Below are 15417 nucleotides of genomic sequence, written 5' to 3'. Positions count from 1 at the left end.
TGACTCTCTCTCCCCCTACCCCTGAAGGTGCTGACTCTCTCCCTCCCGCTCCCCTGAAGGTGCTGACTCTCTCTCCCCCTCCCCGGAAGGTGCTGACTCTCTCTCCCCTCCCCCGAAGGTGCTGACTCTCTCCCCTCCCCTGAAGGTGCTGACTCTCTCCCCCTCCCCGGAAGGTGCTGACTCTCTCCCCCCTCCCCTCGAAGGTGCTGACTCTCTCCCCCTCCCCTGAAGGTGCTGACTCTCTCTCCCCCTCCCCGAAGGTGCTGACTCTCTCCGTCTCCCCTCCCCTGAAGGTGCTGACTCTCTCTCCCCCCTCCCCTGAAGGTGCTGACTCTCTCCCCTCCCCTGAAGGTGCTGACTCTCTCCCCCTCCCAGAAGGTGCTGACTCTCTCCCCTCCCCTGAAGGGCTGACTCTCTCCCCCTCCCCTGAAGGTGCTGACTCTCCCCCTCCCCTGAAGGTGCTGACTCTCTCCACCCTCCCCTGAAGGTGCTGACTCTCTCACCCTCCCCTGAAGGTGCTGACTCTCTCCCCCCTCCCTGAAGGTGCTGACTCTCTCCCCCTCCCTGAAGGTGCTGACTCTCCCCCCTCCCCTGAAGGTGCTGACTCTCTCTCCCCCTCCCCTGAAGGTGCTGACTCTCTCTCCCCTCCCCTGAAGGTGCTGACTCTCCTCTCCCCCCTCCCCTGAAGGTGCTGACTCTCTCACCCCTCCCCCTGAAGGTGCTGACTCTCCTCCCCCTCCCCTGAAGGTGCTGACTCTCTCCCCCTCCCCTGAAGGTGCTGACTCTCTCTCCCCTTCACTCCCTGAAGGGCTGACTCTCTCCCCCTCCCTGAAGGTGCTGACCTCTCTCCCCCTCCCCTGAAGGTGCTGACTCCTCTCCCCCCCCCTGCGCCCTCCCTCTGAAGGTGCTGACTCTCTCCCCCTCCCCCTGAAGGTGCTGGACTCTCTCTCCCCCTCCCTGAAGGTGCTGACTCTCCTCCCCCTCCCTGAAGGTGCTGACTCTCTCTCCCCCTCCCTGAAGGTGCTGACTCTCTCCCCCCTCCCCTGAAGGTGCTGACTCTCTCCCCCCTCCCCTGAAGGTGCTGACTCTCTCCCCCTCCCCTGAAGGTGTGACTCTCTCCCCCCTCCCCTGAAGGTGCTGACTCTCTCTCCCCCTCCCCTGAAGGTGCTGACTCTCTCCCCCCTCCCCTGAAGGTGCTGACTCTCTCCCCCCTCCCCTGAAGTGCTGACTCCCCTCCTCCCTGAAGGTGCTGACTCTCTCCCCCCTCCCCTGAAGGTGCTGACTCTCTCCCCCCCTCCCCTGAAGGTGCTGACTCTCTCCCCCCTCCCCCTGAAGGTGCTGACTCTCCCCCCTCCCCTGAAGGTGCTGACTCTCTCCCCCTCCCCTGAAGTGCTGACTCTCTCCCCCCTCCCTGAAGGTGCTGACTCTCTCCCCCCCTCCCCTGAAGGTGCTGACTCTCTCTCCCCCCTCCCCTGAAGGTGCTGACTCTCCCCCCCTCCCCTGAAGGTGCTGACTCTCTCCCCCCTCCCCTGAAGGTGCTGACTCTCTCCCCCCTCCCCTGAAGGTGTGCTGACTCTCTCCCCCCTCCCGATTGCTGCCTCTCTCTCCCCTCCCGAAGGGTGACTCTCCCCCCCTCACCCCTGAAGGTGCTGACTCTCCCCCTCCCCTGGAAGGTGCTGACTCTCTCTCTTCCCCACGATGGAAGGAGATGAGGGTAGGGGGATGGTGCTCCCACTGGAAGTCCTGATGCCCCAGTGCCCCAGAACTGTGCAAGGTCCCGGAGCTCAGGCCTGGGCAACATTATACAGCAGGCTGATTTCCACCTGTTCTGGCAATTTTCAGCTGGCCGCTTGCCGATACCTCCCTGCAACCCTCCAGTGGGCGTTAAAATTAGCCAACCTCGCCCTGACCTCAGATACTCCAGCAGGGTCAACAAAACTGGTTAACAATGGAGTGGGATTGAGAAGTTCAGCCAAAGTGTGTTGGCAGACTATTTGGCTATGGGGTGCATCACATCATTATCCAATATCCATGTTCAGGGGCACTGGGAGGGAACTCTGACTCCCCGTCACAATCCAAGAACATTGCACTGTTCCTATTGTCATCCCAGCTGAGATCAGCTAACTCACTGAGATTGGGTATGGCTCAGTATCACACTGGTAAGGCATTTAATCACTGAGCCTTGGGGGCACTGAAGAAAATGTGACCATCATGTGCCAAGCAGCTCTGCACAGAGCCCATCGCTGATTCAATGCAGTGGGAACATTACCTGCAGGACTGTTGGGCGCTGAGAGTGGAGACTGTACCCAGTCACGGTCCGCAAACTGATCCAGTGCTGAATCACCCAGATTTGTAAAGGGGTCAAATGTGGAGCCGTCTGTGAGAAGGACAAAAGCATGAACTGAAAACAGCAAACACGGGGCAAAGGGCAAAGGGCAAACACAGGGCAAGGATCAAACATTGGCCCAAATATAGGGCAAACACAGGGACAACCAATGGACAAAGGCCATCCACTGGACCAACACAAGGCAAAACCAAATGCAGACCTAAAAAAAACAAACACCGGCCAAATATAGTAAACACAGACCAAACACCGGCCAAATATAGTAAACACAGACCAAACACCGGCCAAATATAGTAAACACAGACCAAACACCGGCCAAATATAGTAAACACCCGCCAAATATAGTAAACACAGACCAAACACCGGCCAAATATAGTAAACACAGACCAAACACCGGCCAAATATAGTAAACACAGACCAAACACCGGCCAATATAGTAAACACCGGCCAAATATAGTAAACACAGACCAAACACCGGCCAAATATAATAAACACAGACCAAACACCGGCCAAATATAATAAACACAGACCAAACACCGGCCAAATATAATAAACACTGACCAAACACCGGCCAAATATAATAAACACTGACCAAACACCGGCCAAATATAATAAACACAGACCAAACACCGGCCAAATATAATAAACACTGACCAAACACCGGCCAAATATAATAAACACAGACCAAACACCGGCCAAATATAATAAACTCTAACCAAACACCGGCCAAATATAGTAAACACAGACCAAACACCGGCCAAATATAATAAACACAGACCAAACACCGGCCAAATATAATAAACACTGACCAAACACCGGCCAAATATAATAAACACAGACCAAACACCGGCCAATGCTGACATTAAATCTGAACTCATTCCAATCTGTAGTTTCAGAGAAATCCTCATTTATTTCTTTATCTACCGACGGTCAAGGACAGGGACAAAATATCGGGGGATCCAGGGATCCAGGGCCCTCCCCTCTACCCTTCCCCATCAGAGCCTCGGGCACCAGCTTCCCTCAACTCCACTGGCATTGAGATGTAGGCTGCCACGCATTCAGCTCCAATAAAGCAAGGAGGAAAGGAGGGGGGGAGGTGAGAGTGAGAGGGCAAGAGGCAGAGAAAGGGGACAGCAGAGAGAGGGGGAGAGAGAGCAGGATAGAGAAAGGGTTGGAGAGAGGGGGGCAGGACAGAGATATCAAGAGAGAAAAATTAGCCAACCCCACCCCCCTGACCCCAGATACTCCGGCAGAGTGGGATTTGAGGAAGTTCAGCCCAAGTGTGTCGGCAGACTATTTGCCTATGAGGTGCATCACATCCTTATCCCGTATCCATGTACAGGGGCACTGGCAGGGAACTCTGACTGATTCATCCCCACCATAATCCAAGGACATTGCACTGTTCCTATTGTCATCCCTGCTGAAATCAGCTAACTCACTGAGACAGAGTGGGATAGAGAGGGGGCAGGAGAGAGAGAGGGGCAGGAGGCAGGAGAGAGAGGGGGCAGGAGGCAGGAGAGAGGGGGCAGGAGAGAGAGAGGGGGCAGGAGGCAGGAGAGAGGGGGCAGGAGCGAGAGAGCGAGGGGTCAGGAGAGACAGTGAGAGAGAGGGCAGGAGAGAGAGGGAGAGAGAGGGGTCAGGAGAGAGAGGGGTCAGGAGAGAGAGGGGTCAGGAGAGAGAGGGAGAGAGAGGGGTCAGGAGAGAGAGGGAGAGAGAGGGGTCAGGAGAGAGAGGAGAGAGAGGGGTCAGGAGAGAGAGGGCAGGAGAGAGAGGGAGAGAGGAGGGGTCAGGAGAGAGAGGGAGAGAGAGGGCAGGAGAGAGAGGAGAGAGGGGACAGAGAGGGGGCAGGAGGGGAGAGTGAGAGAGAGGGGTCAGGAGAGAGAGGGGTCAGGAGAGAGAGGGGTCAGGAGAGAGAGAGAGAAGGGCAGGAGAGAGAGGGAGAGCTGGGACAGAGAGGGGCAGTGAGGGAGAGTGAGAAGATGAAAAAGGGAGAAGGAAGAGTGAGTGTGAGGGTGAGAGAGGAGAAGGGAGGGAGGTACAATGGGAGAATGACAGGAGAGAGAGTGAGAGAGAAGGGAGAATTGGGAAGAGGCAGAATGTGGGAGACAGAGAGTAGAGAGAAGGAGTAGAGAGAAGGAAAGGCTAACATAAAAGAATTGGACACTGGAGTGCTGTCCCTTATCAAAGTCACAAATGATATCCTATGTGACTGTGACCATGGTGAACTATCCCTCCTCATCCTTCTCCACCTGTCTACAGCCTGTCACTACGGTTTGACACACACCATCCTCCTCCAACACCTCTCCTCCATTGTCCAGCTGGGTGGGACTGCACTCGTCTGGTTCCATTCTTATCGATCCAGTCGTAGCCGGAGAATCACCTGCAACGGCTTCTCTTCCCGCTCCGCTCTGTTACCTCAGGAATCCCACAAGGATCCATCCTTGGCCCCTCCTCTTCCACATGCTACATGCTGCCCCTTGGCGACATCATCCGAAGGCATGACGTCAGGTTCCACGTGTACACTGACGGCACCCAGCTCTCCCTCACCGTCACCTCGCCCCGCCCCCTCCGCCCCTCCGGCCCTCCGCCCTCCACCCCTCCCAGCACCACTGACTCCACCCCTCCCCCCAACCACTGACTCCACCCTCCCTCCGTCCACTGACTCCACCCTCCCCACCGACCACTGACTCCACCCCTCCCTCCGACCACTGACTCCACCCCTCCCCCCGACCACCGACTCCACGCCTCCCCCCGACCACCGACTCCACCCTCCCCCCGACCACCGACTCCACCCCTCCCCCCGACCACCGACTCCACCCCTCCCCCCGACCACTGACTCCACCCCTCCCTCCGACCACTGACTCCACCCCTCCCCCCGACCACCTGACTCCACCCCTCCCCCCGACCACTGACTCACCCCTCCCCGACCACCGACTCCACCCCTCCTCCCCGACCACCGACTCCACCCTCCCCCGACCACCGACTCCACCCCTCCCCCGACCACCGACTCCACCCCTCCCCCCGACCACTGACTCCACCCCTCCCTCCCGACCACCGACTCCACCCCTCTCCCCGACCACTGACTCCCACCCCTCCCCCCGACCACCGACTCCACCCCTCTCCCCGACCACTGACTCCACCCCTCCCCCGACCACTGACTCCACCCCTCCCCCCAACCACTGACTCCACCCCTCTCCCCGACCACTGACTCCACCCCTCCCCCCGACCACCGACTCCACCCCTCTCCCCGACCACTGACTCCACCCCTCCCCCCGACCACCGACTCCACCCTCCCCCCGACCACCGACTCCACCCCTCCCCCGACCACTGACTCCACCCCTTCCCCGACCACCGACTCCACCCCTCTCCCCGACCACTGACTCCAACCCTCCCCCGACCACTGACTCCACCCCTCCCCCCAACCACTGACTCCACCCCTCCCCCCAACCACTGACTCCACCCCTCCCCCCGACCACTGACTCCACCCCTCCCCCCGACCACCGACTCCACCCCTCCCCCCGACCACCGACTCCACCCCTCCCCCCAACCACTGACTCCACCCTCCCCCCAACCACTGACTCCACCCCTCCCCCACCACTGACTCCACCCTCCCCCGACCACCGACTCCACCCCTCCCCCGACCCCGACTCCACCCCTCCCCCGACCACTGACTCCACCCTCCCCCGACCACCGACTCCACCCTCTCCCCCGACCACTGACTCCACCCCTCCCCCGACCACTGACTCCACCCCTCCCCCCGACCACTGACTCCACCCCTCCCCCAACCACTGACTCCACCCCTCCCCCGACCACTGACTCCACCCCTCCCCGACCACTGACTCCACCCCTCCCCGACCACTGACTCACCCCTCCCCCGACCACCGACTCCACCCCTCCCCGACCACCGACTCACCCCTCCCCGACCACTGACTCCTCCCTCCCCGACCACTGACTCCACCCCTCCCCCAACCACTGACTCCACCCCTCCCCCGACCACCGACTCCACCCCTCCCCCGACCACGACTCCCCTCTCCCCGACCACTGACTCCACCTCCCCCCGCCTCCCACCCTCCCGACCACTGACTCCACCCCTCCCCCCGACCACTGACTCCACCCCTCCCCCCGACCACCGACTCACCCCTCCCCGACCACTGACTCCACCCCTCCCCCCGACCACCGACTCACCCCTCCCCCGACCACCGACTCCACCCCTCCCCCCGACCACCGACTCCACCCCTCCCCCCGACCATCCCGACCACCGACTCCACCCCTCCCCCGACCACTGACTCCACCCCTCCCCCCGACCACCGACTCCACCCCTCCCCCGACCACCGACTCCACCCCTCCCCCCGACCACTGACTCCACCCCTCCCCCGACCACTGACTCCACCCCTCTCCCCGACCACCGACTCCTCCCCTCCCCCGACCACTGACTCCACCCCTCTCCCTGACTCCACCCCTCTCCCCGACCACTGACTCCACCCCTCTCCCTGACTCCACCCCTCTCACCGACCACTGACTCCACCCCTCCCCCCGACCACTGACTCCACCCCTCCCCCCGACCACCGACTCCACCCCTCCCCCCGACCACTGACTCCACCCCTCCCCCCGACCACTGACTCCACCCTCCCCCCGACCACTGACTCCACCCCTCTCCCTGACTCCACCCCTCTCCCCGACCACTTGACTCCACCCCTCCCCCCGACCACTGACTCCACCCCTCCCCCCGACCACCGACTCCACCCCTCCCCCCGACCACTGACTCCACCCCTCCCCCGACCACTGACTCCACCCCTCTCCCTGACTCCACCCCTCTCCCCGACCACTGACTCCACCCCTCCCCCCGACCACTGACTCCACCCCTCCCCCGACCACCGACTCCACCCCTCCCCCCCGACCACTGACTCCACCCCTCCCCCGACCACTGACTCCACCCCTCCCCCCGACCACTGACTCCACCCCTCCCCCCGACCACTGACTCCACCCCTCTCCCTGACTCCACCCCTCTCCCCGACCACTGACTCCACCCCTACCCCCGACCACCGACTCCACCCCTCCCCCCGACCACCGACTCCACCCCTCCCCCCGACCACCGACTCCACCCCTCCCCCCGACCACTGACTCCACCCCTCCCCCCGACCACTGACTCCACCCCTCCCCCCCGACCACTGACTCCACCCCTCCCCCCGACCACTGACTCCACCCCTCTCCCTGACTCCAACCCTCTCCCCGACCACTGACTCCACCCCTCTCCCTGACTCCACCCCTCTCCCCGACCACTGACTCCACCCCTACCCCCGACCACCGACTCCACCCCTCCCCCCGACCACGGACTCCACCCCTCCCCCCGACCACCGACTCCACCCCTCCCCCCGACCACCGACTCCACCCCTCCCCCCGACCACCGACTCCACCCCTCCCCCCGACCACCGACTCCACCCCTCCCCCCGACCACCGACTCCACCCCTCTCCCGACCACTGACTCCACCCCTCCCCCCGACCACTGACTCCACCCCTCCCCCCGACCACTGACTCCACCCCTCTCTCTGACTCCACCCCTCTCCCCGACCACTGACTCCACCCCTCTCCCCGACCACTGACTCCACCCCTCTCCCTGACTCCACCCCTCTCCCTGACTCCACCCCTCTCCCCGACCACTGACTCCACCCCTCCCCCCGACCACTGACTCCACCCCTCCCCCCGACCACTGACTCCACCCCTCCCCCCGACCACTGACTCCACCCCTCTCCCCGACCACTGACTCCACACCTCTCCCCGACCACTGACTCCACCCCTCCCCCCGACCACTGACTCCACCCCTCCCCGACCACTGACTCCACCCCTCCCCCCGACCACTGACTCCACCCCTCCCCCGACCACTGACTCCACCCCTCCCCCCGACCACTGACTCCACCCCTCTCCCCGACCACTGACTCCACCCCTCTCCCCAACCACTGACTCCACCCCTCCCCCCGACCACTGACTCCACCCCTCTCCCCAACCACTGACTCCACCCCTCCCCCCGACCACTGACTCCACCCCTCTCCCCGACCACTGACTCCACCCCTCCCCCCGACCACTGACTCCACCCCTCTCCCCGACCACTGACTCCACCCCTCTCCCCAACCACTGACTCCACCCCTCCCCCCGACCACTGACTCCACCCCTCTCCCTGACCACTGACTCCACCCCTCTCCCCGACCACTGACTCCACCCCTCTCCCTGACTCCACCCCTCTCCCCGACCACTGACTCCACCCCTCTCCCCGACCACTGACTCCACCCCTCTCCCTGACTCCACCCCTCTCCTGACTCCACCCCTCTCCCCGACCACTGACTCCACCCCTCTCCCCGACCACTGACTCCACCCCTCTCCCCGACCACTGACTCCACCCCTCCCCCCGACCACTGACTCCACCCCTCCCCCCGACCACCGACTCCACCCCTCTCCCCGACCACTGACTCCACCCCTCTCCTGACTCCACCCCTCTCCCCGACCACCGACTCCACCCCTCTCCCCAACCACTGACTCCACCCCCTCCCCGACCACTGACTCCACCCCTCTCCCCGACCACCGACTCCACCCCTCCCCCCGACCACTGACTCCACCCCTCCCCCCGACCACTGACTCCTCCCCTCCCCCGACCACTGACTCCACCCCTCTTCCCGACCACTGACTCCACCCCTCTCCCCGTCCACTGACTCCACCCCTCCCCCCGACCACTGACTCCACCCCTCTCCCTGACTCCACCCCTCTCCCCGACCACTGACTCCACCCCTCTCCCCGACCACTGACTCCACCCCTCTCCCTGACTCCACCCCTCTCCCCGACCACTGACTCCACCCCCTCTCCCCGGTCACTGACTCCACCCCTCCCCCCGACCACTGACTTCACCCCTCTCCCTGACTCCACCCCTCTCCCCGACCACTGACTCCACCCCTCTCCCCGACCACTGACTCCAACCCTCCCCACGACCACTGACTCCACCCCTCCCCCCGACCACTGACTCCACCCCTCCCCCCGACCACTGACTCCACCCCTCCCCCCGACCACTGACTCCACCCCTCTCCCTGACTCCACCCCTCTCCCCGACCACTGACTCCACCCCTCTCCCCGACCACTGACTCCACCCCTCCCCCCGACCACTGACTCCACCCCTCCCCCCGACCACTGACTCCACCCCTCCCCCCGACCACTGACTCCACCCCTCTCACTGACTCCACCCCTCTCCCCGGCCACTGACTCCACCCCTCTCCCCGGCCACTGACTCCACCCCTCCCCCCGACCACTGACTCCACCCCTCTCCCTGACTCCACCCCTCTCCCCGACCACTGACTCCACCCCTCTCCCCGACCACTGACTCCACCCCTCTCCCTGACTCCACCCCTCTCCCTGACTCCACCCCTCTCCCCGACCACTGACTCCACCCCTCCCCACGACCACTGACTCCACCCCTCCCCCCGACCACTGACTCCACCCCTCCCCCCGACCACTGACTCCACCCCTCCCCCCGACCACTGACTCCACCCCTCCCCCCGACCACTGACTCCACCCCTCCCCCCGACCACTGACTCCACCCCTCCCCCGACCACTGACTCTACCCCTCCCCCCGACCACTGACTCCACCCCTCCCCCCGACCACTGACTCCACCCTCTCCCCGACCACTGACTCCACCCCTCCCCCCGACCACTGACTCCACCCCTCCCCCCAACCACTGACTCCACCCCTCCCCCGACCACTGACTCTACCCCTCCCCCCGACCACTGACTCCACCCCTCCCCCAGACCACCGACTCCACCCTCTCCCCGACCACTGACTCCACCCCTCCCCCCGACCACTGACTCCACCCCTCCCCCCAACCACTGACTCCACCCCTCCCCCCAACCACCGACTCCACCCTCTCCCCGACCACTGACTCCACCCCTCCCCCCGACCACTGACTCCACCCCTCCCCCCAACCACTGACTCCACCCCTCCCCCCAACCACTGACTCCACCCCTCTCCCCAACCACTGACTCCACCCCTCTCCCCGACCACTGACTCCACCCCTCCCCCCGACCACCGACTCCACCCCTCCCCCCGACCACCGACTCCACCCCTCCCCCCGACCACTGACTCCACCCCTCCCCCCGACCACCGACTCCACCCCTCCCCCCGACCACCGACTCCACCCCTCTCCCCGACCACTGACTCCACCCCTCTCCCCGACCACTGACTCCACCCCTCCCCGACCACTGACTCCACCCCTCTCCCCGACCACTGACTCCACCCCTCCCCCCGACCACTGACTCCACCCCTCCCCCCGACCACTGACTCCACCCCTCTCCCCGACCACTGACTCCACCCCTCCCCCCGACCACTGACTCCACCCCTCTCCCTGACTCCACCCCTCTCCCCGACCACTGACTCCACCCCTCTCCCCGACCACTGACTCCACCCCTCTCCCTGACTCCACCCCTCTCCCTGACTCCACCCCTCTCCCCGACCACTGACTCCACCCCTCTCCCCGACCACTGACTCCACCCCTCTCCCCGACCACTGACTCCACCCCTCCCCCCGACCACTGACTCCACCCCTCTCCCCGACCACTGACTCCACCCCTCTCCCTGACTCCACCCCTCTCCCCGACCACTGACTCCACCCCTCTCCCCGACCACTGACTCCACCCCTCTCCCCGACCACTGACTCCACCCCTCTCCCTGACTCCACCCCTCTCCCCGACCACCGACTCCACCCCTCTCCCCGACCACTGACTCCACCGCCTCCCCGACCACTGACTCCACCCCTCTCCCCGACCACTGACTCCACCCCTCTCCCCGACCACCGACTCCACCCCTCCCCCGACCACTGACTCCACCCCTCTCCCCGACCACCGACTCCACCCCTCCCCCGACCACTGACTCCACCCCTCTCCCCGACCACTGACTCCACCCCTCTCCCCGACCACTGACTCCACCCCTCCCCCCGACCACTGACTCCACCCCTCCCCCCGACCACTGACTCCACCCCTCCCCCCGACCACTGACTCCACCCCTCTCCCCGACCACTGACTCCACCCCTCTCCCCGACCACTGACTCCACCCCTCCCCCCGACCACTGACTCCACCCCTCTCACTGACTCCACCCCTCTCCCCGGCCACTGACTCCACCCCTCTCCCCGGCCACTGACTCCACCCCTCTCCCTGACTCCACCCCTCTCCCTGACTCCACCCCTCTCCCCGGCCACTGACTCCACCCCTCTCCCCGGCCCCTGACTCCACCCCTCTCCCTGACTCCACCCCTCTCTCCGGCCACTGACTCGTCGGGGGGAGGGGGAGTCAGTCATGGGGGGGGGGGGGGTGGGGGAGACGCTTATCGGTGGGGGGGGGGGGGGGGGGAGTCAGTCATCGGGGGGGAGGGGGTCAGTCGTCCGGGGTGTCAGTCGTCGGGTATCGGTCACCGAGGTGGGGGGGGGGCGGGATTAGTGATCCTCGCAATTGTTGGTGGGGAGGGGGTTGTGATCGTTGGTCGTTGGTGGAGGGGGTGCTGCAGGGGTCTGAGGGAAGCACTCCTGCTCCTCCGGGCCCACAAGCTGTGCTACAAAGGCACTGACCTGCAGTTTCAGGCCTTCTCGCCGATGTTCGTGTGGTGTGAAGGAGAATGCCCGGGAATCCCGGCCTCCGGGGGTTGAAATTGCAAAACCTTTCAAAATGGAGGCCCGCAGCCTCCTTGAAAGGGTTTAGTGACCAACCCGCCTCCTGAGAGTGGATTGGTCGCCCGTCCCTCGCCCCTCGCCCCTCGCCCCGGTGAAAACCGGAAACGGGCGGGTTGGAGGCGGGTCTGAAATTGTTGCAATTTTCAATGCCCCCCCAAAACAAACCCACCCGTCTTTCCCATTGAAAATCCTGCCCAATGGTCTTTCTCTTTCTCTGATGGCTCCAGATGAATTATCCAATTAGAACAAGACTGGCTGAGAAATCCTTTTCAAAATTTGACCAGGACAATGAAAATTTAAATACGTATCTCTTAAATTAAACTCACCACAAACAAAAGTCACTAGATGCTTATATTTGAACTGAATGGCTTGGTTCCTCTCTTGGACACCTGGGCAGACACAGTGATTGAACATAAGAACAGGAGTAGGCCCAGGTATCATTCTGGTGAATCTGCCCTGCACCCCCTCCAAGGCCAGTATATCCTTCCTGTGCCCAGAACTGAACCCAGTCTCCAGATGGGGTCTCACCAGAGCTTTATATAAACTGGAACATAACTTCCACCCCTTTGTCGCCTCATTTAAAGACGCAGCCCATCTTGGGGCAGGTGCATCTGGCATCATGTGGAGATGGCTGTAGCTTGCTAGGGAGTGAGTTAGCTTTAGCAGCCTTGCCTATTGGCTGCGGGGGTTGGCAGTCCGGAAGCTGCTTGCCATTTACCTGCCGCACTGTATCGGTACCTGGTACAGCGGTGGGGGTGCTGGAGGCTGGAACCGTTGCCCAAGGATCCACACTGGACTGGCTGGTGGCTGCTGGACCTGGAGCCTGGGCCCAGGGGTCTGTGTCCCATGGCTGTGGAGAGGCAGCATGGGTCTCTGAAGACGGCCAAGAACTCACTGCAGTCGGGACAGGTGCTTTTGTACCTGAAAGAAATCAGACCGTCAGCATACTTGTTGGACCTTTCTTGCTCGCTGTCTTACACAGTGCAGCACTGTAAGGGACCTCTTGCTCTTTCAATGCTCTCTCCTTCCTTCAGAACACACTGATGCCGATGTTCCTCCCCCCCCCATTCCCCTACCCCAGTATAGTTGGACCACCCTGATGTTGGAGTCCAGTTAATGTGCTGATCTCGGCTTCAACCAGGCACAGAAATACCCCCTCTCCCACCCAGAGAATGGTCGGGTGCCCCTGCTCGGGGGGGGGGAGGTGGCAGGGACTGTGCTTATCCTGTCAAAAACAGCCTGAACCCCCACTGATCCTCTGTTTGGGGGGCAGTCGGAGGGGGCTGACAGGCTCCCTCCCTGTTAGGGGGACGGGTCGCGACCTATATTTTTTGCTTTTTGGATGTCCACCAGGCAGGAACCCAGAAAGAAAGGACTCGAATTTTCTGTTCTCAGGACGTCCCAAGGTGTTTCACAGCCAATTAAGTACTTTTGAAGTGTTGGCCAGGACACTAGGAAAACAGGACACAGGGGCCCAGAAATTTGGGATGGGGGGAGATTGGTAGGTGGGCCCTGGGTGTCTCTATTGATACCTATACCAATATGGCGGGCAGAGCACTTCCAGCTCTGTAAAACGGGCGCAGCATCGGTGAATTGATGTATTGTTTAGGGATCTTTTACGTCCATCTGAGAGGGCAGACGGGGCCTTGATTTAACGTCTCATCTGAAGGACGGCACCTCCGACAGTGCAGCACTCCCTCAGTACAGTTGGCCTGGATTATGGGCTCAAGTCTCTGGATTGGGGCTTGAACCCATGACCGTGTGACTCAGAGGCGAGAGTGAGACCCACTGAGTCACGGCCGACAATTCGCATTCAATTGAAATACTCGAGCCCACACTCGGGAATGTGCAGCAGGGGGACAGGCACCTGTGGGATGGCTCTCTGCCCCTTTTCCTCTGCGTTATGCCCCATAAATAAACGGGCACCACGTGGATCGTCAGAGGCTGGCGGTCCCCCCACTCCACCCAAGTGGCAGTCTTCAGGGACAGACTGTACTCGCAGGTGATTCAATGTTGCCTGGTGTGAAATATCCAGCCCTCACTCGCTATCTGCCTGCACACACCTTCCAATGGGATTGTTTCCCGGAGTGTGAACATTGCTCGATTCTCTCCCTGCTCAGGGATTCCTGCTTCTTCTCATTACCCCAAGACTGCCTCTGGAAAGCCCTTAGCGCTCGGACATTAGGCAAGGACAGCAGCGGATTCCTCCGTGACGCCCTCCATAGTCGAGGATCCCGTGGACAGTCTCTAGCCTCACACGAGAAGTACGGGCAATTGGGAGAGCTAGCAGCACAGGTCCAACAATTCTCAACCGAACAACATAGAAACATAGAATGATGCAGCGTAGAACAAGGCCAGCCTCTCCAGCCTCCCCACAATCCCTCATCCCCTGTACCTTTCTGGTAGGTCTCCTCTGCACCCTGTCTGAGGCATTGACATCCACATAAAATCACATAGGAGCTGATTCTATGTATGTGGCACTGCCTGCGTGTTCCTGGTATGTGTGGCCGGGGGAAGCCTCAGTATGTGGCACTGCCTGCGTGTTCCTGGTATGTGTGGCCGGGGGAAGCCTCAGTATGTGGCACTGTCTGCGTGTTCCTGGTATGTGTGTCCGGGGGAAGCCTCAGTATGTGGCACTGTCTGCGTGTTCCTGGTATGTGTGTCCGGGGGAAGCCTCAGTATGTGGCACTGTCTGCGTGTTCCTGGTATGTGTGTCCGGGGGAAGCCTCAGTATGTGGCACTGTCTGCGTGTTCCTGGTATGTGTGGCCGGGGGAAGCCTCAGTATGTGGCACTGTCTGCGTGTTCCTGGTATGTGTGGCCGGGGGAAGCCTCAGTATGTGGCACTGTCTGCGTGTTCCTGGTATGTGTGTCCGGGGGAAGCCTCAGTATGTGGCACTGTCTGCGTGTTCCTGGTATGTGTGGCCGGGGGAAGCCTCAGTATGTGGCACTGCCTGCGTGTTCCTGGTATGTGTGGCCGGGGGAAGCCTCAGTATGTGGCACTGCCTGCGTGTTCCTGGTATGTGTGGCCGGGGGAAGCCTCAGTATGTGGCACTGTCTGCGTGTTCCTGGTATGTGTGTCCGGGGGAAGCCTCAGTATGTGGCACTGTCTGCGTGTTCCTGGTATGTGTGTCCGGGGGAAGCCTCAGTATGTGGCACTGTCTGCGTGTTCCTGGTATGTGTGGCCGGGGGAAGCCTCAGTATGTGGCACTGTCTGCGTGTTCCTGGTATGTGTGTCCGGGGGAAGCCTCAGTATGTGGCACTGTCTGCGTGTTCCTGGTATGTGTGGCCGGGGGAAGCCTCAGTATGTGGCACTGTCTGCGTGTTCCTGGTATGTGTGGCCGGGGGAAGCCTCAGTATGTGGCACTGCCTGCGTGTTC

General features: G+C 62.3%; 1 protein-coding gene across 1 annotated transcript in view; it reads right to left on the bottom strand.

Moving 5' to 3' along the window:
• The window catches only part of LOC137341307 (epsin-3-like), a 351842-nt gene that overhangs the window by 24993 nt on the left and 311432 nt on the right, over positions 1-15417 (bottom strand). The window contains exon 7 of the mRNA XM_068004427.1: positions 12778-12960. Coding sequence (XP_067860528.1) covers positions 12778-12960 — 183 coding nt within the window. The remainder of the gene's footprint in view (positions 1-12777; positions 12961-15417) is intronic.

This window comes from Heptranchias perlo, chromosome 23 (assembly GCF_035084215.1).
Source record: "Heptranchias perlo isolate sHepPer1 chromosome 23, sHepPer1.hap1, whole genome shotgun sequence".
Lineage (NCBI taxonomy): Eukaryota > Metazoa > Chordata > Chondrichthyes > Hexanchiformes > Hexanchidae > Heptranchias > Heptranchias perlo.
The sequence above is the reverse complement of the archived record's forward strand: the minus strand, read 5'-3'. Positions and strand labels throughout refer to the sequence as shown.